Source organism: Sebastes fasciatus, chromosome 22 (assembly GCF_043250625.1).
Source record: "Sebastes fasciatus isolate fSebFas1 chromosome 22, fSebFas1.pri, whole genome shotgun sequence".
NCBI classification, from domain to species: Eukaryota; Metazoa; Chordata; class Actinopteri; order Perciformes; family Sebastidae; genus Sebastes; species Sebastes fasciatus.
The window spans coordinates 11,415,798-11,443,788 of NC_133816.1; the positions used below are offsets into that span (position 1 = coordinate 11,415,798).

At 41.2% G+C, this 27,991-nt stretch overlaps 1 protein-coding gene across 5 annotated transcripts in view; it reads right to left on the minus strand.

Moving 5' to 3' along the window:
- Positions 1 to 21,809, minus strand: part of chd3 (chromodomain helicase DNA binding protein 3) — a 52,812-nt gene extending 31,003 nt beyond the window's left edge. For 3 of the 5 annotated variants that reach the window (XM_074624278.1, XM_074624277.1, XM_074624282.1), the window contains exons 1-27: positions 21,103 to 21,809; positions 18,498 to 18,625; positions 18,223 to 18,411; positions 18,016 to 18,140; positions 16,362 to 16,600; positions 14,647 to 14,780; positions 14,389 to 14,524; positions 14,117 to 14,292; positions 12,927 to 13,196; positions 12,438 to 12,641; positions 12,130 to 12,353; positions 11,729 to 11,860; positions 10,687 to 10,783; positions 10,057 to 10,248; positions 9,769 to 9,969; positions 9,187 to 9,324; positions 8,324 to 8,445; positions 7,955 to 8,128; positions 7,051 to 7,192; positions 6,325 to 6,456; positions 6,013 to 6,130; positions 3,365 to 3,489; positions 3,048 to 3,279; positions 2,609 to 2,793; positions 1,106 to 1,283; positions 767 to 853; positions 301 to 386 (exon numbers count right to left, since the gene is read on the minus strand). In XM_074624278.1, coding sequence (XP_074480379.1) covers positions 301 to 386; positions 767 to 853; positions 1,106 to 1,283; positions 2,609 to 2,793; positions 3,048 to 3,279; positions 3,365 to 3,489; positions 6,013 to 6,130; positions 6,325 to 6,456; positions 7,051 to 7,192; positions 7,955 to 8,128; positions 8,324 to 8,445; positions 9,187 to 9,324; positions 9,769 to 9,969; positions 10,057 to 10,248; positions 10,687 to 10,783; positions 11,729 to 11,860; positions 12,130 to 12,353; positions 12,438 to 12,641; positions 12,927 to 13,196; positions 14,117 to 14,292; positions 14,389 to 14,524; positions 14,647 to 14,780; positions 16,362 to 16,600; positions 18,016 to 18,140; positions 18,223 to 18,411; positions 18,498 to 18,625; positions 21,103 to 21,295 — 4,359 coding nt within the window. In that variant the 5' untranslated portion in view covers positions 21,296 to 21,809. The remainder of the gene's footprint in view (positions 1 to 300; positions 387 to 766; positions 854 to 1,105; positions 1,284 to 2,608; positions 2,794 to 3,047; positions 3,280 to 3,364; positions 3,490 to 6,012; positions 6,131 to 6,324; positions 6,457 to 7,050; positions 7,193 to 7,954; positions 8,129 to 8,323; positions 8,446 to 9,186; positions 9,325 to 9,768; positions 9,970 to 10,056; positions 10,249 to 10,686; positions 10,784 to 11,728; positions 11,861 to 12,129; positions 12,354 to 12,437; positions 12,642 to 12,926; positions 13,197 to 14,116; positions 14,293 to 14,388; positions 14,525 to 14,646; positions 14,781 to 16,361; positions 16,601 to 18,015; positions 18,141 to 18,222; positions 18,412 to 18,497; positions 18,626 to 21,102) is intronic. The other 2 variants (XM_074624279.1, XM_074624281.1) reach the window with 2 other exon arrangements.
- Positions 21,810 to 27,991: the final 6,182 nt, after the last annotated feature.

Below are 27,991 nucleotides of genomic sequence, written 5' to 3' on the forward strand. Positions count from 1 at the left end.
CTCAAACTTCCCAAGGCTTTCTTTGAAATAGGTCTGACTGCCTAATAACGCTAAAATAAACTTTGAATCCTCGCTTGGACAATGCAGGCCATTATGATCACGTCCACCATTATCAGGATGATAAATGAGCTTGGAAGGTACAGATGGAGATGTAACAGCCTCGCTGCCATCTCTGATTTAAGATTGTTAGAAAAATATCTAAGAGTGCAAGTTCAATTTAAAACACAGATTCCAGTAATATCCCAATAAAAAAACCCGCACAAAATGAAAGCGGAGCTGGTTCCAGAGAGTTGTACAAACCTCAAGGTTGCCTCCCACTCTGGCCAGAAGAGGAGGCAGAGGTTTATCCTTCTCGTTCCTCAACTGGCGGCGTGACTGCCTTCGACCTGCAGGTTAACAGGAAGCAACAGAAATGATGGTAAAAACACACGGAGGAATACAAGATGTAAAGGGGAGGAGGATTTTTGCAGACTTTTCTTGAAATTTACAGTTTGTATTTAACCAGTATATCAACCAAGAGTCTTCTGAAAAGCTTTGAGCTTTTTCCTCAACTCTGAAGTTCAGGGGGAGGAGGTGGATGGCGGTTTGCATTTTTTGGCAATCTAACGTGTCCGACTCTGCCAGACAACTGTTACAACTAAATCAATCTCAACTTGTAATAATTCAACACAGACCCGAGGCTGTGTGTGTGTTCCAACAGACATCTGTCATTGTTCACGAGCAGCACTGCTCGGTTTGATGTCACTTTTTATTTTATCTCCCTTACCTTCTGGCCGATCGTCAAAGTCCTCGTCCTCCTCCTCGGAGCCCACTGAATACTCGGACTGGTTATCTGAAATGTCAGCATGCCACTCTGAAACAGCACATAGTGGTCTGTCAATAGGCCAGGCCCATTCACTTCCACTGTGCAAGCAATAACTCAAACACAAGATCATTTAGAATCCTACTATTTCTACTAAGATCACAAGATTAGGATAGAAGAAATGTAATAAACACTTTCATGCTAGCAATCATTTTTAGGATCGTGTGAAAGAGGATTTATTTTTAAATCCAGGGTTTGGTATAAAACAACTTACAGGTACCGGGGTCCAAACCCGATCCCTACCTTGGTCTTCCTGTGCGGCGTCGTTGTAGTTGACAGGCTTGCGGTTCCTCTTCCCTTTACCCAGCTTGCTTGCCAGGTCCTCTTGTTGCTGCTCGTAGTGGTGCCGCAAGAGTTTCTCCCAGTAATCCGGATCCACGTTCTCCTCCTGTTTGATGATCTCCCGCTCGATCTCCTCGACCTGCAGCGTCAGAAAAGGAAACAGATGCATGCAGACTCTTCAGAGTGCACAGTGCAGGGAAAGCAATAAGAAAAAGGTATTTCCACAGAGAGCCCTGCAGGTAGCAAGTAGACGGACTGCGGTCGACCTTGCAACATTTGATTTTTCTGAGCTTATTAAATGTGGCTAAATAAATTACCATCACAATTTCCCAAAAACCCAAGTTAACATCTTCAAATTGCCTGTTTTGTCCTAAAAACAGTCCAAATATTCTGTTCAGTATCACATAAGACAAAGAAAAGCAGCAAATCATCACATCTGAATTATTGTCCTTTTTGTTTTAAGAATTTTTTTGCGCGATTAACCGATTATGAAAGTAGATTTTTTCAGTAATTTTGTGTCAGATGATTAACCCTCTGAGACAGGGGGGTACAGGGGGTCTTTAGGGGGAGACAGCAGGTCAACAGTAGATGTCACATAGAAGTGGTGAACGTCATCTGAAAGCTGGGAACCTGAAGATTAATATGAGATGCAGCTCAGCACTGTGTCAAATTGTTCTAATCAGAAATCAGAAATAAACATGAATTTATTAATTTAAATAAATTGTAAAAGAGTATAAGGGCTGAGATCATTATGGTGGAAGTATATGATGGCCAATCCCATGCTCTACTATGTCTACATTTTTGGGTTGATACCATTTGTTACACAGATTTGGTGCTAAATTTAACCATTTTCTACCACTCAAGAATTGATAAAAATGATCAATAAAAATCCAAAATATCACATTAAGATACAAAAACTTTGAGGAACGCCATAGAAAAAGTCAAGCTGTGATTTGGTGTCAAAAACTTTTGACATTTTGAGATTTCTGCAAGAATTGCATTTTTTTTGGCGATTGGATGACGAGCACTTCTGTTCTGGAAACTGCTCAGAAACCCCTTTATTGTCAATCTACCTAGGAAAGCCATCCATCCTCTGAATGCTCTAGGTCTCTAGTTTGTGGTTGTAAAGTTTCATGAGGCTGTGATTATCCTAGAGGTCACCATAGGTCATTTGACAACATGACATGAATGTTACCAATGGATTCCTTAGGTTTTCTAGTTTCTATCTAGTGTCTGTATCTTCACCAGCTCTAAAACTAAACCTGCTACAGCCTCTGAAAGACAGTAAAGTTGGTCTTAGGAGGTTAATCAAATAAGTAATTATAATAACACTTGGGAAAGCTTGTCATTAGGTGCACAGATATGGAACATTTGAAAAAATATAACTCGGAAATTTCTAGAAAGGTCCTTTTAAAGATAAAATCTGTCATATTCTTTGTAGCATTCTGTCCTCTTCCCTCTCACCTTGTCCTCCTCTCGGACCATGTACTGGGCCACTTTAAAGGAGCTGAGGTACTCGTTCATGTTCTGGACGTCAGGGTCGTCTGTGGCGTCTTGGCTTCGGTCCAGCAGCCTCTCGATGGCAACGCTGTCGTAGTGGATCACGCTGCCCTCGTCCTCAACTCTATCCCCCGAACTTTTCTTCATACCTGCCACACGTGGAGATAAAACGTGGTAATGATTTGGCGTTTTTTCTTGTTAACCAATTATATCGTCAATAAAACCAAAATAAGCCAAAAATAATCTCATTCAGTAGAAGAAGCCTGCCAACTCTTCCCTGTTCCCACTCCAACTTTGACCCAAACATTTCAAATCCAAATTCCCACATTATAACATTTGACTGAAAATCTTAATTTCCCGTGACAAAATATTCCTGTGGAGTCGGAAAAAAACAAAAACTCACGTTCTAATTCATCCTTGAAGAGCTCTTCTGTTCCAAACTTGAGGATGTCGTCCAGTTCCTGTTTACTCATGGAGCCGGCTTTGGATCCCAGGCCTGGTCGGACCACCAGGTGGGTCAGCATCATCTTCCTCTTGGCCACCTGCGTGATGCGCTCCTCCACGCTGCCTCGCGTCACAAAGCGGTAGATCATCACCTTGTTGGCCTGACCGATTCGGTGGGCTCGACTGAACGCCTGCGCAGAGAGGTACAGAACAGAAACATGAAGTTTATGTAGTACTGAATCGTTCCCTTCCTCGGCAGCTAGCGGCCTATCGTACCTGAATGTCATTGTGAGGGTTCCAGTCAGAGTCGAAGATGACGACGGTGTCTGCTGTGGCCAAGTTGATGCCTAAACCTCCCGCTCTGGTGGAGAGCAAGAAACAAAACTGACAAGCACCAGGAGCTGCAGGCAGAGAGACAGACAGGAATATTAATCATTTCTCTTCAATGACAGGATCCTATTGATGCCATGTTATCTTTATGGTGGTACTAAAAGAACAGAGTAGACTGATTTTATTATTAACATTCAGTGGGTTTTATTTTCCATCTTATATTATGCTTACTTACTATTTCATCTTATTTTTTATATTATTTTAAGTATTTTGGGCTGCATTTCTTGTATGAAAGGTGCTATACTAATAAAGTTTATTATTATTAATAAAACGGTTTTCAATTTGACATTTTTTGTAAACCTTTTTCGCGTGTTTTTTTGTTATTTTTATGTTATTTACTGCACTGATTCCCAACCTGGGGGTCTCGTCAAAGCTAAATAAATAAATTAAGACATAAACTTAGAAGAAAATAGTGAATTTGTCAAAAAGCCTGAAGCATTAAAAAGCATATTAAGTTGTTAAAAATGAAGAAAAAAAAATACATAATACAGACAGGAAATTGTTTTAAAGTTCCTAAAAATAACAGGAAAACTCATCTGTGCAATAATCACAGGAAATAATCTGCTCAAGATTCATCCAAATCACTCGTTTTACACAAACGTCCTGCAGGTATTGCGTTCACTATTTGGGTTAATTGTACAGTCTATCAGTTGTTCTGTACTGTTATTGTTATGCATTGAATATAACATGAAATATCTATAAACTATGTCACTTAGTCAGAGGTCGTCAGTTTATTCAATGATAGAAAAGGGGTCCCTTAAGGAAAAAGGTTGGAACCACTGATTTACTGGATTCTGGATGTTTTTTGATTTGTTTGAAATGTTATCCAGTATTGTGATGTGACTGTTCATCTGTTCAACTGCTCAGTTACATTTATTATATTTTTGTGAGAGGATTTGTCTTCCCCACGTCATTGTTTCTGGTCAGTGGGTTCTAGTTTGTGCGGTCTGTATTTTTGTGATTGCTATAACCTTTGTGCTAACTATTTAGATTTTTGAGAATGGATCTGGAGGGTCGTATTTTGTTGTATATTTGTTGTATCACTTGTTTCATTGTTAAAAGGCACAAAGAGTAGGGTTTCCCTAAAAAACAATGTATAGACTCGTACAAAAATAATCCCTCTCAATCATCACTTAAGAACCCACTACGAGACCCTGCCCTCTAACTGTATTTTCAAATTTTGCTGTGTTCGGGAAGTTTCTGAGCGTCAACTTCTATAAAAACGTAGCGACCAAGTGCCAGATCGTAAGAACGCATCCAAGAGGAAGCTACGAAAATGGCGGACACAGTGCTGAACAAAATCCTGCAAATATAGTGAGGCGAAATGCCAAACGGACAAAACTCGATGGGGAGAGCGTGCCACCCAACTAGGCGGAAGCGCTACCCTTCGCTGCGCTCAAAGTTGAAATTAATTCAAATTTGACCTCAGTTGCTGCTGACCTTTCAAAGTGCAACCAATGAGACAACAGCTGCAACTGTTGTTGTTGCCTAGAAACAGTGAATGGTGTTCCTTGCACTCATTTTAGAGACATATTTTACCTGCTGCCTCTGCGAGGATCTGCGCCCAACCTCGCAGTGAGTGAAGAGCAAATGTCTTATCATGTGAAGGCAGCTTAACTCTCGTTGAGCCGGGGAAGAGGGACCAACTTTAAATGTTGTGTTTACAAACCGCAACCGACAAATCGTCATTGAGCCTTTACGACTGATTTCATGCCTATACAGTATATACCTCTCTCATTTGCCTGATATTGAAACCTTTTAGTCCAGTAAAGTTTTAGGAACTTTTCTTACATTTTTTCCCCATTAAAGTTTTTTTTGGGGGGAGTTTTTCCTTATCCGAAGCGAGGGTCAAAGGACAGAGGTATGCTGTACAGATTGTAAAACCCCCCTGAGGCAAATTTATGATTTGTGATATAATGCTGTATAAATAAAACTGAGTGTGCAGGTATTCTCCATTTTTCCCTCAGCACTCATCCTAAGGCTATTATTCATACAGAATGAATAATAGCCCGTATAATGCCAACAACTGCTTAGTGATACGGCCAAGTTCCACATGAAAACAAACTCAGCATGCGACCCAGTGCTTATCAGCCTTTGTAACTAATGTTAGTTTGGCTGATGTACAAAATCAAACTTTGATTATCATAAAAAAAAATCCAGCTTGGAAGTCTAAAAGAAGCCCAGAGAGCAAACAGCAAAGCAGTGTTGCTACAGCATTTTGATTATGATACCTCATCATCAGATTTCTTTGGGATTTCTGTTTTATTTAGCTAGCTGTCCCTGACATTAAACTGTATTAGTGGGAAGTGGGAACTCTTATTGTGAAGAAACAGGAAGTTCTGCTGTTTAGATGAAGCTTGTAGTGAGCATGGCGGTCGTCAATAAAGTCTGGTAACTTTCTAACATTGTTTTCTTGTAAATAAAATATATTATTTCTGTCAATTTAGGGAACTACTCAAGAGTGTTGTGTTTGTGCCAGAGCCTGGTGATAATGATGTAAATCCAGCATGAGTGCACATCATCCAGTATCTCACCATTGAAGCGGTCGATGGCCTCTTGTCTCAGCGCTCCTGTGACGCTTCCATCAATTCTTTCATACTTGTAACCTTCATGGTCCAAGAAATCCTCTAGTAAATCCAGCATCTTAGTCATCTATATATGGAGGAGAGAAAGAGAGAGGTAGCTGGTCAGGTGTGTGTGTTTTCATTTTTACCCACGCACAGCTGGAATCAGTCTGCTGCTGAGCCGTCTGGAGGCGCCATGGGACTAATTTAACATCTGTTGGGAGGTGTCCATCTGGCGTGTGTGTGTGTGTGTGTATACATACTGTATGTGTGAGTCCATACCTGTGAGAAGACCAGTACTCGGTGCCCCTGCTCTTTCAGTTTCCTCAGCATCTTCTGCATAAGCGTCAGTTTCCCAGAGGCCTTAGTGAGGGCCGACCCCTCGTAAGCACCGTTGGGGGTTTTTTGGGCTTCCTAAAAACACACACAAACCACCATGAGGAACAAATGACTGTCTGCATCCCAACTGTCATTTTTAACCATATGCTACAGCTTTAAAAAAATTTATGTATTATTTTTCCAAGATGTGAGCCACCATCGAGACATATAACCAAGGTAGACAAGAAAGTAAGAAATAATAATAATAATAATAATAATAATAATAATAATAATAATAATAATAATAATAATAAAGAAATACAAAAAAGGATAAAAGGAAATACTACACAACATAAGAAAAATAAATAAAATTTCAAAAATAATAATAAAATAATAATAATAATAGTAAAATTAATTTAAATAAAAAAAACACACTTAAAAGGTTACACACAGTCATATGCTATTTCTTAATAGTACAAAAATGATACAGAAGCACTACTGAACATCACCACAAGGTGTCACTGTTTTGCAATTCAGGAGTAAATCAAAGAAAATTGCTTAAAAAGAAGTGAAATACAAACAAACAATGGAGGACTTTAATACGTTTTCTTCTATTATGTTTGGCTATAGACGGGGTATATTATTGTCAAGGACAGGTGTGTGTGTGTGTGTGTGTGTGTGTGTTCTCACCATGGAGGCGACGGGGAAGAGGTAGGGGTGGTTGCAGCACTTCTTTAGGTCCATCATGATGTTGAGCAGGGACACCTGGTTTCCTCCACCTTTCGAGTTCAGAGCCTCAAAGTTCTTGGTCAGAATCAGCTTGTAGTATTTCCTGTATTTAAAGACATTGAGACAAAGGATGACATGATAACATGTACGCAGTGTCGTACATATTCAAAGTAAACCATGTATAACACAAAGACTAAGATAACATCCACCCTCCATCGTTCAATTTTTAATGAATATATTCTCAAGACCTGCTGAGGAATTGTCTCATTTTCTATTTCAATGTTACATATAGTGGATTTTCACTGCAAAAAATAACTATAAAATTGCTATGGATCCCTTTAAACCACATTAATCAGTAGCAAATAGATGCTTTTTGATTGATTAACTAAATTACATTTTATGTATCTATGCCATTTTCAGTGTGGAGCTTGGTAATTTCATTTACATTAATAATATTATCCATTTCTAATGTTTTGCAATACTTTCATAGAAAATGTTTCGCTTCCCCAGCAGCGCCAAGCTTTACAAAATGCAAATAATCACAGCTAATTAACCCTGGTTTATGTTATTTGCAGGTAAAAACATGTCAGGATATGTGGTTTAAAACGTGGATAAATTTGATGAGAAAAAAGTTATTTTAAATGTTTAGGTTTTGACAAATGCAACAGTATTTCAGCCACTATTTCAACATGAAGCAGGCCCTATAATAAATCAGACACACATTGAAATAAAGTCATTGAAGAGGTGTTCAAATAAGAGAACCATTAAGAAAATGTAATGTAAGTGGTCAGTGATGTAGCTACAGGGAAATGTGGATCAGCAGCGTGTAGCCACATTTCCCCCTGAACCCTCCCGTGTGTCGTACTTCTGCATCGGGCTCAGCTCCACTCTGACGATCAGCTCGGTCTTGGCGGGCATGTTCTTGAAGACGTCGGCCTTCAGCCGCCGCAGCATGTGAGGCCCCAGCAGGTCGTGGAGCTTCTTGATCTGGTCCTCCTTGGAGATGTCGGCAAACTCTTCCAGGAAGCCGTCAAGGTTGCTGTACGGAGAGATGGACTGGGTGAAGGACGGGTAACACCGGTGATACTGAGTTCTTGGTTCAAATCATTATGATTATTATCTGACTCCATCAACTGAAAAGGTAAAGAATGATATCTGGTATTCTATAGAAAAATACATACAGTATTTATTATTATGTCCAGAAACAAACATTCGTGTGTGTGAGAAGTCCTACTTGAAGCGGTTGGGCGTGAGGAAGTTGAGCAGGTGAAACAGCTCCTCCAGGTTGTTCTGTAGAGGAGTTCCCGTCAGCAGCAGCTTGTGTTCGATCTTATAGTCGTTCAGACGCCTGAAAAACTGCAAAGACAAGGAAACGCTCCATCATACATCTGCAGTTATCTTATACATGTTTATTACACGGCTTTGTTGAATACTCCATTCTGATTGGTCAATCACGGCCATCTACGGTCTGTTATTTCTTTATTGCAGACCGTTGCTATGTATAACAGACTGTTGCTATGGGCGCAGTTCTGTTGTCGGATTCTGGCGGACCGTTTTTGTGTCAAATTATTGATTTCTTATCATCGCTGGTCGCAACGCATCCCTTACTTAACAATATTATTCATTTCCTCATTGGATGTAACGCCAGACAAATAAAACAAAACATATAACTATAATGTGTTTGTCATATAATGCATTAATTAATGAATGAATTAATTGTTGTTGTGGCTGTCATTATCATTGTAATTGTACAAATATCTGCATGAGCACACGTACTATTGTTTAAAATATATTAATTGACTTATAGATTTATTGTTTTGCTATAATAAAGTCATTTGATTGTAAATAATAAGAATTTGCAGTAGAAAAAGGCCAAAAAATGTGTTAATTAAAGAAACTGTAGTCAATTTAGAAAGAGTGTCGTCATTACATAGTTTGTCCACCAGAGAGTGCTGATGAGTTTATTTTTCAACTGTGAAATGTCCCACAATTCTAATTCTAGTCGACTAAGAATTTCTTTGGTCGAGGACAGTCCTATAAATGATATAATAGGATTTATATTAACGTTGACACACACACACACGGTAGCAACAGTACCTTGGACTGGTTGTTCTTGAGGCGGTGAGCCTCGTCCACCACCAGACAGGCCCAGTCGATGGACTTGAGCGCCGTCTGGTCGATGGTCACCAACTCATAGGAGGTCAGCAGCACGTGGAATTTGATAGGAGCCTCTCTCTGCAGGAAGTTACGGATGTTATTTGTTAATAAACAATTATTATAATAATATAATATTATATTTTAATAATAATTATATATCTTTTTTAATTATATTATTGTGGTTAAATTTGGCAAATACACTGAAAGAGGTCAAAAGAATCTTGTTTTATTCTCCATGTCCCCTCAGGGGTTAGAAACAATACATATCATAATATCAATAACAATATTTTTTCAATATTAACAGATTATGATTCAATGTTACTCAGCATAACATCAGGTCAAATTCTTCACATGATGAAAAAACAACTAGTTCTGTTAGTTTTGAGTTACATTTTTGCCGGGAAATATTAATCATTTTTTAAAAAAAAACAATGACATGATATGATCCTATAATTACAATACGATTCCACTGAAAATAAAAAACGACAGAATTGAATTATCGCTCTCCTCTCCCCTCCTCACCCTCAGTCGGAAGGCCTTCTTCCCTCCTTTGATAGCCGTTTCATCGAAGGAGAACTCGTTCTCTCTGATGATGGCTCGGCTGTCCTTGTCTCCCGTGTACGTCAGCACATAGAAGTCGGGCGCCCAAAACTCAAACTCCCTCTCCCAGTTGATGATGGTGGAGAGCGGAGCGCTGACCAGGAACGGACCCTTAGTGTGACCCTGAGGGACGGAGGAGGAGGAACTATTCGTACAGTCTTTTTTCAGTGAAAGAAGGCGATAATATAAAGGATCAAGGGGCTCCAGTACCTCTTTGAAGAGCGAGTAGAGGAAGACGATGGTCTGGATGGTCTTGCCGAGACCCATCTCGTCTGCCAGGATGGTGTCTGTGCCCTGAGCCCAGGAAAACCGGAGCCAGTTTAGACCCTCCAGCTGGTACAGGTGCAGCGTCCCGCCCGTCGTTGTGACAAAGTCGGGCTGCTCCTCGTATTTTATCGTAGGCTAGATGGAGACAATAAAGAGGAGAGATTTAATAGACCTGATTGGGACACAGTTCATTGCATTTATTGTAGTTATTAAGGTAGGTATTAATAGTAGCAATATTATAGTATTATTTGCTTTAATCAATTCAAGGTAATTATATTAGTTTTGTTCAAAATCAACCCATTAAACAAACTTTTGAAGATGTATTGTACATTTTATTGACTAGATTAATTTACACATAAAAAGAATATGCTTTTTTCCTTATATGGAACAGGTAATTAAGTAGTATGGGTAAGAGTACGTACATTTTAAACATTAAAAATAAAAGCAATTCATTTTCAAACAATATTGTTGACTGAAGCTCAAGAGAGTCAGAAACAAAAGTCAGACGTTCTTCTGGAGCTGAGATTTGTTGTGAAATACAGACGGGAAGCAGCTATAAATCAGTCGACTCACATCGGTGAACGGCGAGGCAGGGGACTCCTCTTCACCCTCCTGGTTCCTGCTCCTCATCCTCCTGGGTCTGTCTGGGTCCTCCTTCATTATTGCATCTCTGTTGGAGAGCAAGTTATCACTGAGTCAAGCATGAAAGTAAGCAAACGACATGTGAAAATATGAGTAATAAATATGTATGTGGGCAGAGTATTCTATATTGATTGACCTACAGCAGGTTTCCATACTTTGGGATGCTCTCTGGTCCCTGATAAACCTCTAATCAGACCTGGAATTTCATCATTTTAGGAGCAAGGCCATCAAATAAAACAATAATTTTAAGTCCATGGACATAATGAATTTAACTTAAGAGTTAAGGATGATTTATTTTGAATACATAGTATAACTATCAGTGAAATAAATACATAAATAAGCTGTTTATTTCACAAAATAAATTATTGGTATTTACAAATGTCCAATATTTGTACTGTAAGTTGTTTATTGTTGTCATTTCCTACTTTGTTGTGCTTTAGCCTGCAGAGAAAGTTAATACTGTTAAAGGTCTAGTTATGAACGACGTGGATCAATGATTTGTGGCTATGTTTTAAATGTTAGAAATACATTCATCCTCATAATAATGTCATATCTATATTCACATACAGTGCCGGTTAGGAGGAGAACGCTCACATTTCTTCTCTTACTTGAAAGACGACAGAGGGGGGGGGGACAGAGGGAGAAAGTTTTGGGTGCATCCCCTCAACCAGCGAAGGAGACATAATAAACTTGGTGTGTATTTTTAGCAGAGCAGAGCAAAGAGACACTTCTGGGACGCTTCTGAAACGTGCTGCAGCGCATCTGGTGGAATCACAGGCATTGTCTAGAGAGGCCGCGATCAGCTCCGGCGGTCGCGTCACAGCTGAAACACGGCGCAGCTACGCTCGGTGTCGAACTATCGACATAAGTAGTTTTCCAGCTTGAGAGCAGTTCTTGTTTGTTTCAATCAAAAGTGTTTTTTTTTTCCATAATAAAGTCATTGAGGGTGAAATATGTTTCCAACAGGTCCTACCTGTGTCTCCAGTAGTTGCCCTTGTGAAGTGCAAACTCAGGGATGTCCAGGTCATCTCTCTCCCAGGTACACTGGTCATAGGTCAGGTCTCTCCACTTGACCAGGTAGTGGTACGTCCCCTTCTTATCCACACTGGCAGGGAGACACATACAGTACAGTGAGTGCTTTAATATGTGTTTGAATGTTTGTACTTCTAATAACAATAACCTGCTAAATGGAAAGTTGTGTTGTTTATAAATATAAATAAATCACATTGGCTTATAAATAAATTACAAAACACTCAGGAACTGAAGATGTATTGCTTGGCTTTGTAGTAATTAGGCACGCAAACATGTTGCTTTAAAAGACGTACTGAGATGACATTGAAGACTGGATACTGCATGCTCACACGCTAACCTCACCTGTGGTTGATGATGCGGTGGATCATCATCCACTCCGGCTTGATGCCATATCTGTAGTACTTGTCTTCCAGTATGGCGTACTGGGGGTCCTTGGCCCTCCTCTTCTCGCTCTTTCCCACTCCGTTCTCGTCCTCTGCGCCCGACCCGTAATCCAGGCTGGGAGGCTCGTCCATGTCCGTCTTCCTCTGGTAGTTTCTGTGCATCACCGAGTGGAAGATCTCCAGCTACAGGGAAGAGGGAGAGAACGATTTGTTCTTGATTTGAGCATCACTTTACAGCCATCCCGCCGGTAACGTTTCCTCTCTCACCTGCAGCTCAGTGATCCAGGTACAGTGCCAGTATGACTGCGCAGTCAACTTGACAAAGAACTCCCTCTCGGGTCTGCCCTTCATGGGTGGCGGCGGGGGGTCATCAGGTGCGGCGTCGGGAGCGGGGGGAACAGGGATGGGAGGCGGAGGTTCACCCCATCGCCAGTGGAGGATCTTCTGGACACGTCCTTTGATTGCCAGACACTAGAGGGGGAATACACTCACCGATTAATCCTGGGGAAGAGTGTACTGATCCTGTTTCAGGATGGGTTTCTTACATACCTGATATTTAAGAAATCAGATTAATGCAAAAAGCTGACTGTAACTCGGTTACTTAAGTTAATGTAAAGGCACTAACTGAACAAACAGATACACAGATATCATATCAATTGTCAGTTTCATGTGACAGAAGGAACACATTTTGACTCTTAAAATAAAGCGTCCTGAACCAGATATCAACAGCATTGAAGTAAAACAGGAGCAGCTCACCGTGCATCGCGGACACAGCCACTCTCCGTTGGGGATCTCCGGCAGCGGCGGGTTGAGACAGTGGATGTGGTACGAGGAGGTGCAGGTGTCGCAGCACAACAGCTCGCCTCCGTCTTTACACACCCGACAGAACTCCATGTGGTCGTCGTCCTCCTCCTCCGCCCCGGTGTGGACACCCACGCTGACCTCGGATATCACTCTGTCCTCGCTGTCCTCCTCGAAGTCCTCAAAGTCCTCGTCCTTCGCTTCCCACTGGATTCCCTCTTTTTCCTGAAAAAAGGAAACATTTGAGCGATTGATTGACATCTCAATTGAGTGAAACTTTGAGAATACCTCTTTTGCTTGACAAAATTAACAGACAAGGTGGATCGCTATGGCGTCTTATTGTCTTTGAGTAACTATGACGATGAACAAGAACTCAGAAGCTGATTGATCCCCGGATTTGCAGGATTAATTTGAAGGGGAAACTACCTGATTTTTGCACCACTATTCCGGTAGAGAGCATGTCAGGCAATATTAAGCATATTTGCGGTCTCCTTTTCCTGTGCACCAATGTCTATTTAGAGTAATGAGTATATTTGGGTATAACAACTTTGCCAACTAAAAGAATAACATCGGTTGTTAGAAGATAGAAAGCTAAAAATAGAGTAAATATTAAACTGTGGCAGCTGAAGGACTTTCTGCAGAATATTGCAGCTTCAAACACAAAAAAACTCTTCTGCCTGGCACTAATACTGAAAGTTATACCGTACTCTCAACATTTCGACTTTATTGCAAAATTTAAAAAATGCAAAAAGAGGAGCTTTTTTCTTTCTTTCCCTGTGTTAGATTTTGCCAGCACGTCGTGCACTCAACCACAGCGATGCACACTGCTAGCAATACAATTCAGGTTAACTGAGCTGACTAATTTGACTTGTTTCAGTATAAAGAAAAAAAAAAGCATTGGGTTTTATTTGTGACATTCCTGAATAGATCTACACCCAGAGCACCACTTGAGGTATCTCTCTTTGTCTGAAGGCAGCCAGCTTTCTTTCCACTGAGATTTGTGAAGCAGCTACAAGGCCTATATTCATCTGGTGCTCCGAGCAAGTAAAAACAAACCACCTTTGAAGATAAATATGTGAATAAAGGATGCTACGCAAAATCATGAATAGAAAAGCAGGAACAAGAAGTGTTCTTGTTGTACTCACGCAGTGCGGGCAGCTCCACTTGCCCTCGGGGGCCTTGTCCAGCTCTGGCTCCAGGCAGACAAGGTGGTACGCTCGAGGACATGTGTCACAGAGGATGATCTCTCCGCCCTGCTGACACACCTCGCAGTAGTCCTGGTGATCCGTCTCGTAGCCGTCGCCCTCCTCTTCGCCTGGGACTGGAGGGACGAGCACAGAGAGACAGAAATGTCTGAAATACGTCTTATGATAGATGTGGACGTGGCAGACTGTATATCATTTGGTTGTATTTGTACTTGTATTTTTCTTCTTCTTTTTGGCAGGCCGTCCTCGCTGTTTCTTCTTAACGCGACCGGAGCTGTCAGAGCGAACGGAGGAGCTGTGAACGCTGGAGTCTTCCTGCTCGGACTCATCCTCCTCCACGTCCTCGCTCTGACGGAGAACAAAGGAGGAGTCAAGGTAAGAAAAAGGGGTAAACAGGTAACAGAAACGGGAAAAAGAAGAAGCTGGAATGAAGACAGAGACGAGGCAAAATGCACAAGCTTTGTACTCACTGAACAACTCTTCTTCCTCTTGGTACCTATAGGCGATAATTTGATACGAATGGGTGCCATCTTTTTAGCCTTTGCTACAGCCTTTTTCTTGTCGGGGACTCGAGGACTTTTACTGCGCTTTTTAAAGCCAGGGCCTGGACAGGAAAGATCACATGCAACATTTGACATAAAAGAATGACAAAGTTTAATGTATTAAAGGGTAACATTGACATTTTTCAACCTGGACTCTATTTTCCCATGTTTTTGTGTCTAACTGACTAATATGGACAACAATTTCTGAAACTGGTGCAGTATTGACGGCTGCAGACGGCAGCTGCTCACAGGCTGCAATACGGTGCTATTGGGGCAAGCTGACGGTGTCATTTACGTCCACTAAAAGTGCTTGTTTTTGCCATGACAGGCTCTGATTGTTATTATAAGTGTCTGATATTATCAAAAGAGTCTCACTCGTTCTGAAATCTGGCGAGGTGGCGTGTTGCCGGAAGACAACGGTGGAATAGTGGATTACATCCATGGTGGTAACAGGAGTGCCAGCCGGGCAGTTTGTTGTGTTGGAGTACAGAAAGCGTAGCTTAGTGTTATCTAAAAGATTTTCAATGTCATGGCTGAATATTTAGATGAGTTCAATAATGTCTTAGATAGAATTAGATTGCTGCCCGTATTTATTTGAGATTTGAGTTTTGGTTTGTGGGTCAAGTTGGGTTCGGGTGGTTGAGTAACACATATTTTTACACGTTGGGCGGGCGGATTGGCTCTCATAACCGACCGGTGGGCGCGACTGAACCATGCATCATTAATGAGCGCAGTCAGGAGAACTCGAACTAACAGCAAAGCTGCATTCTTAATCAATCAAACCTGTGTTTTTCATCAGATAATGATAAGATCAAATTTGATGTGAAATAAGTTTGACTAAAATGCCAGAAATGTTAAATATAATCTGATGACTAAACAGGACTAAGATTAAATAAAAAAGAAATAGCTGACAAAATGAAGAGAGAAAACATTTTGACTTAAATCTAATGACTTTTCCGTGACTAAAACTGGACTAAAACTATATAAGCATTTTCGTCTTAAGACAAAATGTAAAATAGCTGCCAAAATTAACACTGGATCGGATCAAGAGAAAGGTAAGAAAATACATTTCGTTTCACTGTAGGATTTTTTCCATAATGTCAAACACTTATAATAACAATCTGAGCATGTCAGTGGCAAAATCAAGCACTTTTAGTGGACGTAAAGTTATACTGACGCTGCTCACTTGCCCTCACAGCTCGTTACAGTGTTATGCCTCATTCCTGGACCAATTTCAAAAATTGTTGTCCCTATTAGTCACTAAAATATGGTCCAGGTTGAAAAATACAGAAGATACCCTTTAATAAAGGAGTAAATAAGATCAGTTTGTTGTCTTCTATTAGCATTTAAACCAAAATATAAGCAAACATCAGCTGTTCACAAGACATCAGCTTGTGTTAAGGAGTATTATTGTTGTTGAAATGTGCCTCTGCAGCCTGTCCTGATGGTCTTGAGTCCATTTTAACTGGAAACTATTTTCCCACATCCAAACGATTTAACACACTTTAACGACACATCATATCATATCACTGAAAAGTGTGCATGTGCTTCATTTTATGTCTGCTTTACTGGATTATAAACCATCTAAACTGACACCAAAGCTAAAGGGGGACAGGGATAGGAAGCCTAAACTGACCACTGACCTTTGCCCTCTTTCGTCTTGGCCTTTCTGATCGGTGGCGGAGGAGGCGGCGGCTCAGGCAAGGCATTTGCTGCAGAGACCTGCTCGGCGACGGCGATCGCGGCAGCAGCAGCAGCCGCCGCGACAGCAGCAGAGTTGCCCTTAAAGGGGTTGTTGGAGCTGAACTCCCTCCACTTGGCCCCCAGGATGGTCATCATCTTCGACATGGGGATCTTAGGATTCTTCTTGGCGATCATCGGCCTGGGGGGCGAGAGGTTAGGATCAATAAAATGTCATATAAGCAAAATGCAGAAATCTGCATAATGTTTCACCTATTTTTCAGTATACTTTATTGCATTAGTCACAAGAATGGTTTGTATTTTAGGTTAGTTTTCCACTACAGCTCAGTCTGCCAGTGGAGTTGAGACAGCCAAATAACTTCCCTACATATACAAGCAGTGGACATTATGGATGACTTCATGTTATCAGAGTGAGAGCAGGTATGAGTCAGCCACAGAGGCCGAGGCTCAGGCTGCCACCGACAGCGCAACTAGCAGGGATGATAAAGACGGCGCTGCCAGAGGGAGACAGAGGCAAGTTGTTTTTCAACCCACGCCACCTGTATCTGTGTTAATATGCTGCTGGTAGTTTCACCATGGACAGTGTCTGTTGAACGGTGCTGCCAGTGTAGAAAGGTTGTTCTGTGACAACGAGAGTTTTTGTGTACTACAACAATACACGTGCATATGTTTGCAAGCAGAAATACATGCTTTCAATAGGAAGACCTGAGAAGTAAAACCATAAACAAGCTCACACTCCAAACAGGGATTTACTTGTGAGTTGCTACGAAAATGGCGGAAATGCAAATGTAGCGAGATGTCACGAGAACCGATACTTCGGTACCATGTCAATGCCAAAATTCTGAAGACGTGACAATACTCGTTTTTCCTACAGTACCGCAGGTACTGTCAGGGATTGACGACACTAACAGCGTCCTGTCTTCCCGGGGACGATTGAAAATGTATTTGGGACGCAGTAAACTCACTTTTGACGTGTTCAGGGGACACACCCTATTATTTCCCTGATAATGCTACATTGCAAACAACAAATCCAAATTTCAGGCTGTTTTCAGTAAAAAATGAGTAATGGGCGAAGGTAAATTCTAACGTCATCATGATGTGTTCAAATGTAATCTTGTAAAATGCAGTTTTTGGCGAGAAACTGGAATAAATCCAGTTGTTTGAAGGAGATGTTTTCACAGCAATATAAAATAGGTAATAGAGAGGGAATTATGACCTGTTTAACAAGGGAGGGACCAAATTTGAATGTTGTGTTTACAAATAATTCCTTCATAGTATGCCTTTAACAAGAAACTTATGAAAAATGTGAAAACCAGATAATATGGGACATTTAAACACCACATTTTGCAACCTTAAAACCTGTACTTAAACACAAACAAGCTCTTTTGATAATAAGAATGGGAAAAAAAAATTATTGTTGAGGATTGTGGCATGTGATTTTGAACATAACGCGGCTATAACTGCATCACCGTGCCAAATTGAAAAACACCGTATACAGTAATAACCCATGTGATGTTAGCGTGTCTTGATTGAACCAACAGCTACAGCCGGCCGTCCACATCAATGCCACATGAAAACAAGCGAGGAACACTGCACCTCATGAACTGGCTGAAGGCTTTGTAGTTGGTGAGTTCCCTGTAGTCCTCCTCTGTGAAGGTATGATCAACATCCTCCAGACCCCACTCCTTCGCCAGCTGGCCCGACGTCTTCTGCTCTATTGGCTGTTGGGAGGAAACCCTCAATCAGAACAGGAAGATAATGGACTTGCCCAAAGCGAAGATATTTTTTTGAATTGTTCATTACCTTTGTTGTTTCCTCCTGACTGCTGTCTCGGTCCCCGTCGACTTTTTTCTTCTTCTTAGTTTTCTTCTCCTTCCTTTCTTTATGTTTCTTCTTCTTCTTTTTTTCTGCAGATCCATAATCGCTGGCTACGCTGTCCGAGTTCTCGCCGTAGTCTCTTTCTCTGTCCGAGTCTCTCTCTACATCGCTGTCCTGAAGAGGAGACGACAGAGGAAGTAATATAATGAAGACGTTGTAATGCAGTCAACAAAGTTTAAAAAAAAGCGTGACAGACTTACAATCTTCTTGCGTTTTTTTGCTTTGACTGGTTTCCCCTCTTTTTCTTTCTTCTTTGTGTCCTTCTTCTTCTTCGGCCGTCCTTTCTTCCTGCACGGCACCTCTCTGTCTGATACCTCTGCCTCCTCGTCTGGGGACAAAAAGCGGAGGTTAAAGAAAGCGTGAAAGAGAGACAGCTATTACAATCAGATGAGCAATAATCTTCTCAAACGCTTCCCCGGCTAATCCCTACTGAACATAATTACACACAACAAAAGCTGCGTGATAGCCGCGGTGGCTTCGGCGGCGGCAACCTCTGACCCCGTCTGAATTGTGAAACATGCTAAATTAGACGCAGTTTGTCAAGAGGGCTGTAAGTAGATTTGACAGCTGGTGTTGGTGGTCTCCATAGCATGGGGATAATTGGTTTATTGGCGACGGAAAAGTGTGACCAGCACCTTTTGTAAACAAAGATGAGAAGCATCCTTGATGTGTAAAAATGATGATGTGTTTTTAAAGCCAGGGCCTGGACAGAAAAGATCACATGCAACATTTGATATAAAAGAATGACAAAGTGTAAACCGTATTAAAGGGTAACGTTGGCATTTTTCAACCTGGACTCTATTTTCCCATGTTTTTGTGTCTAACTGACTAATATGGACAACAGTTTCTGAAACTGGTGCTGTATTGAGAGAGAGCGCTGTTCACGGGCTGTAATACGGTGCAATTGGGGCAAGCTGACGCCGTCATTTACGTCCACTAAAAGTGCTTGTTTTTACCATGACAGGCTCTGATTGTTATTATAAGTGTCTGATATTATCGAAAGAGTCTCACTCGTCTCTGCACCCTGTCCTGATGAACAGAATAAAGTTATTATATTTTTGATTTAAGGGAATACAAATAGTAGAACTAGTTTAACCCCCTCCTCTTGTCTTATATAATAGAAGACTCTCAGCCACATCTAAAATACATGACTGAATCTCTGCAAAATGAAGTTGTTCCCTATGGTGCCTGTGCAATATCACAACCAAAGCAATTTAACCTGCAACCTGACCTGGCTTGGAAAAAGAGAGCATCAAAAGACAAAAATGCAGCAATGCATTAAAGCAGAACCAAAATATGGGCTGCGGTCTCGGGCTGTGCAACCAGCCTGTTTGATTGGGCTACATTTTTATTGTCTGCCTTGCCTTTGTTGGTGAGCACTCCCACCACCACCTACACCACCACCGAGTACCCGTGCAGCGCGCAGCCGCCGAAGACGCGCCTAGGGCGGCTGCAGCGCGCACGCAGGGCTCGGTGATTCAGAGGCCGCCAGCGGGACGCTCCGGAGCGGTGAACTGGAACGACTTCTCTTCTCTGCCGCTTTGCAACTCCCACAAGGGGACCAAGACCACCGCTGTGACCGCTGCTGCTGGAGGTCGTGACGGGGTTAATAAGGTCCTCGAAGGGGGACACTAATAATATATCTGTCTGGCTTTCATGGAGGCGGATCCGGAGTCGAGCTAATTAACACTTAACACACAAAGCAATGGATGACTCCTGGAATATGCAGAATAGGAAATCACACATTTAAACTCATTTCTCCCACATGACATCTGCACTTTTGAGTTCCTCTGTTACACCTGCATTCCCTGCAATCTTAAAAATATGACTACTTATTGTTTTATGAATAAACTGCAATCTTTAAGGCTGCTATTTTTTGGTTGCAGTGTGGTTAACCAGCCACTACTTTCTGCACTTTCACTGCTTCACTGTCACAGAAACTTCCAGAAAGACAACCCTGTATTACTGGATATAAATGCATTTAATAAAACATGTTATTCAGCTCATTAGTGGCCATGTATGCTATAAGCTATACAAGTCCTTTATAGGCTTGCAGCAGCAGCAGCAGCAGCAGCAGTGTCCTATTTTGACCTGTCATAGTGACAATGGGAGTTTGTGTCTGGCACATTATCACCCAGCTTTCCATGTCTGCACGACAAAAACGCATTGAGATGCTGCTGGGTATCAAATATATATATATATATATATATATATAGCCTCCGGCCAAAAGGGGACTCCATGTTTTTGCCAGCATTGAGCTTTTTTAACCCTTCAGGGCGACCTTCTTCTTCTTATTATGATTAGCCTTTACATGTCACCAAGGAGCTGTCAGAAAGGGGATTTAAGGGGACTGCAACTTTTTTTGTTTGGAGAAGTGAGAGCCAGCTGTGGCGAGTTCAACTTTTGTTGGTTGGGATGTTGCTGGAAGGTGAGGAGGAAGTGGAGAAAATGACACATTTGATTTTTTTTGTTGCAAAGTGGAGGGGGGGAAAAAAATGACACATTCTTTTTTGTTGCAAAGTGGAGAGTATTCCAAAGCGCGTTCTATAGTCGCTGCGAATATGGCACCTATATAACAACACATAGAGGTGCAATAACAAGAGGGGGTGTATATGTATGGAGGTTTTTAAGGTGGTGAAACTAATATGTTTCTATTTTTACGCGCACCAGAGTCGCCGCTGCTATACTGTGCCATACTGGAGCTGGGAGAAGAAGCTCCCATATGGAGGCACAAACTGCAGGCTACTTCTAGCATACCCAGTTTTTCTCCAGCATTTTTTCGCGCGCGTCGGTTTTTTACTGTACCTGGCTGGACTGCTGCTGCTGCTGCTGTTGCAGTTTCTCGAGGCGCCGCCGGCGAGTTTATGTCGCTTGCGTTCTCGTCTAGGTCTCCTCCGTCGTCTCCGTCGTCTTCGTCTTCTTCATCAAAATCTCCTCCCTCGGAATTAACCACCATGCCCTCGTCTTCCTCACAGCAGGACCGGAGAGGCGAGGACATTATATTCCCGTCATTGGATGCTCCAAAAAAAAAAAAAGAGCCCCTCGAATGGTGTGATATTTATTTAATATTCAAATCGAGGGGGATAAAAAAGTGGGGGGAAAATATTTTACACTAGGCAGAGCAACAAAGATGGCCGCCCTCTTATATTTATTTTTTAACAACCCCCCCAATAAGAAAAAAAATCCCCTTACATAAAAAATGGCTGACTATATTATTTCAGAACTCACCCCCCTCCTCCTCCTCCTCCTCCTCTTCCTCTCTCTATCTCTCTCCTGCTCCCTTCCTCCCTCTGCGAGCCCCCTCCCTCCTTGAAAACGTACACATTGTTACAAGAGAAAGGGGTGTGTGACTGCATGTAAGTTACATTGTTACTTGTTTCTTTCTTTTTCTTCTCTGTCTGCACCCTCCTCCTCCTCTCTCTTTTTTTCTCTCCTCTCCTTTTCTCTCCGACTGGCTGGGTGTCACTTGCAACAAACTCTCTCTTTCTGCATTGCAGAGCTCGACACAAATCTATCAAATATGGCCACCTTATATTCTCCAGGAGCCCCCACCGTTGTATAAAAATTATTTTGGAGCAGTATGTGTGTGTGTGTGTGTGTGAGTGCTGTGAGAGAGGGGGGTTGGGAAAATCTGCCGCAGCCATGCCCAGACTTACATCAGATTGTATTGCTTAAAAATTAACTACTTGTGGTGGGGATGGAAACAATCCACACTATGCAAACTACATCCCACCCCCTTCCCTTTATGAAACCACCTTTATAAAACAGCTCAAAGCACACAATCCTGAATCCTCTGGTGCAGAGGTTTAAAAGACAAACAGGAGAGATTTGGTGAACTCTTTACTGTGATATCTCATAAAGCTGTGCAGGCTGGCTGGATGGCAGTAAGGCCATGGGAATCCTTCAGTCAGCCCTCCTCAGTGGCTGCTCGGGGCACTTTGTTTTTTTGCTTTTGACAAAAGAAAAATGTTGATTTGCCTTTCACGTTCAAAAGCTCACAAGAAAAATCAGGGTCAGATGAGACATGGAAAATGATCTGATTTGAAACATCTCCATCCTGATGAGCTTCTTATACAAAAAAAGCCATGTGTGTGTAAAATATATGTAGTTTTCAGGGCTGTCAATCGATTAAAATATTTAATAGCGATTAATCGCAAATTATTCGCACAAAATGTTCCTTAAAAAGAGATTTGTCAAATATTTAATATTCTTATCAACACAAGAGTGGACAAATATGCTTGCTTTATGCAAATGTATGTATATATTTATTATTACAAATCAATCAACAACACAAAAAAATGACAAATATTGTCCAGAAACCCTCACAGGTACTGCATTTAACATAAAAAAATGTGCTCAAATCATAACATGGCAAACTGAAGCCCAACAGGAAACAATAGCTGTCAGTGTGTCAGTGTGCTGACTTGATGTGATTATCATAAAGTGGGCATGTCTGTAAAGGGGAGACTCGTGGGTACCCATAGAACCCATTTTCATTCACAGATCTTGAGGTCAGAGAAAACGTCCTCGCCAAAATTTTGCGTAAGTTTGGAGTGTTATTTAGCCTCCTTCCCGACAAGCTGGTATGACATGGTTGGTATGGAACCACATTCGAAATATTGATTGTGTTAAAGAAATTAGTGTCATTTAAACAAATGTGCGTTAACGCGTTATTATCACGTTAACTTTCACAGCCCTTGAGTTACAATTCATATAGCCTTGATTCAACTAATTTTATTGCATTTATTTTTTAAAGCTACAACAAAGCATCTAAATGAGCAGCAACAATGCAGTAATCATATTTCTCATAATTAGGGCTGTTATAACGATTATTTTCATTGTCTACAGAGTGGTGCAGGGAGGATATTTTTGTAGGTTAACCAGGAAGTTAGCATCGCCATGGTTCCCTCGACAAAAAGCCAATGGGATTCTTCCATTGGGTTTTGTATTATTGCAGAAAATAAGCTCTGTGGCAAACAAACGTTTATGATACTTACACATTTTGTTCCATAAGATAATCTTCACAAATGAACACCACTTTTATGATTGTGTTAACCACAGACCTTATTTCAGGCATCTAACTAAGAACCCATTGACTTCCAGACGAGGGAACCGGAAGTGCTAGACTCATTCCTGTAGCACTCTATTTATCTGTTGATTATTTTCTTGATTAATCAATAAGTTGTTTGGTCTATAAAATGTCAAAAAATGTCGATCAATAGTTAACGATTCATTTAATTGTAGCTCTACTCATATTGACTGAATGTATTTCCTTGATGTAGCAATGGTCCATTTATTAGCTGTAAGAGGCCTTAAATCCTGTGAATCATAAATATCTCAGCATCACAGGTTCATTCACAGTTCATTCTTGACCTTGGAATAGCTGGCAAAAAATAATCTTAACAAAACACTTAAGAGGTGTTTCTGGAGCTTTTTAGATTGCATCCAACAGTCTTCAACACACACTAGAAGACTGTGATTTGTGCTTGAAAAAGCCAGTAAGTGGACATTGTGTTAAGATTTTTTTTAAATAATGTTGTTGTGGAATAGGCCTTTTTCAATTTGACATATCACAGTAGGGTGTAAATGATCAAATTAATTCATTTATAGTCATTAAGCTGCTTGAGATTCAGGGTCATGGTGCTGTGCACGCTGGCTCACTGTCGTGGCTTACTGGGACACTCATTAATGATATTAATGACACTTTTCTTCCTATATGTCAAAATGTAAAAACTGCAATTCAGCCTCCAAAAAGTTAATTCTCAAAACGATTGATTTAAATCCTTGCTTTTAAAACAAATGCAGTCACTCAGAGGGTTATCTATTGTCAAAATGAAGTGCCACATTAAAAAAATATGGCTGTTGAATATTATAGATTTACTCATATTTCTTAACATATTTCTCATTCCCTTAGAAAAATAAAATGTTTTAAAAAGTTTAAAATCCACTGCAACCAAAATTGTTTTGCTTTAATAATAATACAATATATGTGAAGGCCTAAACTATCTTTTTTAATAACATAATCATGTTGTGCCAGTCGCTGCATCAATCAATGACAATCAGCTAATTGGACACAGCTGGTCATTAACGAGCTACTTAACGAGCCTGAACTCACTGCAGACATGTAGCTATTGTTCATTTTTAAGATATTAATGCAATTCAATGCTGTTGCAAGCTGGTGCTACTCTGGTATTCAATAAAACCGTAATGTACCCTTAAAGGAACAGTGTGTAGGATTTGGCGGCATCTAGTGGTGTGGTTGCAGATTGCAACCATCTAAGTACCCCTCCACTCTCTCCTCACTTTCCAAGACTGTGGTAATGTGAGCTGCCGAGTGCAAAACCGTGGTAACGCCGTTGGCCTCGCTCAGAGGCCATCCTTACCATAATAACACTACTTTAGGAGCAACGGAAGTCAGGCAGCGGCTGGCGGTACCACGGTTTTACACTCTGCGGCTCACGTTACCGCAGTTTCACAAGCGTGTTGGAGAACTACGGTGGCCTTCAGGTTACGTAAAGATGCAAAAGGCTCTCGCTAGCATAGATATATACTGTATATATATATATATATATATATATATACCATTTTGCATATATATACCGTTTTGCACCAAAAAAAATGGGGGGGGGGTAAGCTAACCTACAGTATTCCACGTAGATCATAAATGCTTGAATATAAAAACGACTCATTGAAATCGGTTGAGAAATGTAAACGTTATAGTGCTTTTTATCCAGAAAAACTGCAGCTCCCCCGATCACTTGTATGTGTTTACAAGCCATTGCTGACCTCCCCAATATGGCGGTGATGTTGATGTACGATCCAAAGGACAATACGGCTCCTACGTATATATTAATGCCTTCAACGGAAACTCGTGAGCTTGTGTTTACCCCATGGGAAGTCGTGTACGCAATATGCTTGGCGTTCAAGTGGTTAAGACGTGAGAACACCGCTGCAAAGCAACGGCAGTATTAACGTTACTGTCGGCGTCTAGGAACCACGGAGTCTAACAATTTAGCAACCTAGCAAGTGGGTTACATAAAGTAGGAAATACAAAGGCATAATGACAGAGGAAAGAGATGAAGCCGTTGGGAATGTCAACACTTTCTTCAGACCTATTATAAAATTACGTAGAAAAACAATATATGACTAAAATTACAATATATTAACTTATTATGAACCGAAAAATGAACTTCCATGGCATCCACCATTTCTGATAACGTCAACAAACACGTCACAACTCATGAACTCGGAGCTTTCAGACACTTTCCACTTCACAACCTCAACAATACCACAAGAGGGGGGGCGTTCATATGGACTCTTCTTGTGAACACAGTAAACAAGACCACATTTGAAGGCACCAAATATCTATGCTCGCTAGAGCCAAAGATTGGTTTGTCCGTTCAGGGCTCATTCTAAGCTAACGAAAACACAACGAATCTTAGTTTCAGGTGATTATACACTAATGAAAACATAGTTATGAATATTATATTCCATTTCTGCAAATAGATTCCCTGAAATGTTACACACTGTTCCTTTAAACAAAATAATTCAACCCATAAAATGATCTGTTTTCCCAACAAATTTGTACCTATATAACAAATATGCAAATTTGTACTTTTGTTATGAGAGAGAGTGCCATCACTTTCGTGTGATATCGTATGAACCGTTCTGAGATCACTTCAGATTTTCAAGGTTTTTCCGCCTTTTTTCCGACAACAGACAGGAACGAGAGCAGCCACAACATTGTGTGAAGCATCTTTTTTGTTTCATCCTCTCTCCGCACTGGATATCATGTAAACAAGCATTTCAATTACGCCTGCACGCTCCTCTCTCTGCTGCTGCAACAGGTGCCTGTACCGCTCCGGCTCGGCTTCCCCGCGCCCACAAACGACAAGAGAGGAATTTGTTAGTGTCTGATCCAAACGGCTACATCTGCCAAGAGAGACGCGGCGCAATGCAACACACACGGGGTGGCTGGTGAGGAGATGTGTGTGTATATCTGTGACTGCATGGAGCCCCCCCATGAAGCCTCTGGCCACTGAAGTGTCTGCTGTTACCAGATTGGGTGGCTGGCGAAGGCGTGTGTGCATTTGTGTGTGAATTTTATATACCCTCACCTCGCAGTATCCATGTGTGTGTGAGGTATTTGTAGCTGTGACTGTGCATGTGTCTCACTGTGCAAAAAAAAAAAAGCTGCCAGGACTCTGCTGCAGGCCCTGACACACTGCACTACTGTGCTGTGGCTACCCCTACTCCCCCCCCTCGTGTCCGTTTGGCAGGGAGACATGGCGAGGATGAGAGGGGAAAGCGCCTCCCCTGGGTGCTGCGCTGTGGCTAACCCAGATTTTATGCAGTGTGACACAGAGGAAGACACCGGCCCCTGTGCTCCATTCAGAGCTGAGCTGTCTGAACCGAGGCGACCCGGAGAGCAGATAATGCTTGAATAACATCCATGCAACGGGGGGCTCGGGAGGAAAACTCAGCTTTACGTATCCAAAGTAAAGTGTTTCAAGTGAAACTATGACATATTCTCTCTTGCATGAGCCAGTTAATAGGTTCCAATTATCTTCTGTCCTTTGAGACTTAAAGTTTCATCAGTGTTTAATTTAATTTAGAATCTTTTATTCTGGTTTTAGCCAGGTTTCAAGCCCCCATCTCTGCAAAAAAAAAACTCCTCAAATCTTTCTTATTGCACACAAAGTCCATCCCATAGACTGTATATAAGAAGTGGACATAGTCAATGTGACGTCACCCATTGGTTTGTGGATTTTTTGGCTGTTTTGAAGCCTCGAGTTTGGTATTTTAGCCGTTGCCATCTTGGTTTTTGGCCGTTGCCGTGTTGTTTTTTTGGAACCAGAACCTGAATAAGACATTTTTAGGCGACCAATAAGTATAATATAGTATTATAATTAACTTTCATGAACCGAAAACACACTGTGAAAGGGATAAAGTTGTAAGACGAAAACACGGACAACTCCCAGACCGGACAACGCAGTGGTAGCGACCTGTCAATCACAAGGTTACCCCGCCCTAAAGCATACCCTGCTTTATGGTTTATTTGACTCTAAATGGGACCATAATTTACTAAATGAACATCTTATTGAAGAAGACTTGAAACTAGCGATTGAGACTATAAAGTCATGTTTACAATGTTTACTGAGGTAATAAATCAAGTGAGAAGTAGGCTGATTTTCTCATAGACTTCTATACAATCAGACTTCTTTTTGCAACCAGAGGAGTCGCCCCTTGCTGGATATTAGAAAGAATGCAAGTTTAAGACACTTCAGCATTGGCTTCACTTTTCAGACCCGGAGGTTGCTGCCTGGGCCATCCTTATACAGTGTAAAGGTTGAGGTGGCCATGTCACAGAGAGACAGAGGAAATCTATCAGAGCCATGTTGACACTCAGCTTCAGTTAGATTTAAGTGCAAACTTGTGTTTTGGATCATCTATTCACACATGGGCATCTCTAAATACTGTACAGATGAAAATTCCCCCATAACACACTGAAAATGCACACTCAGGTGTTCAACATACCTTATATGGAGTGAATTTATTGAACACTTTTGGTTAGGAACTTAAAACGTTTAGCACGCTTTGCAAGCCTACAAAAAATGTTTAAAACTCATTTATTTAAAACAGTGGTTCCTAACCTTTTTCCTTAAGGGACCCCTTTTCTATCAACTGACAACCC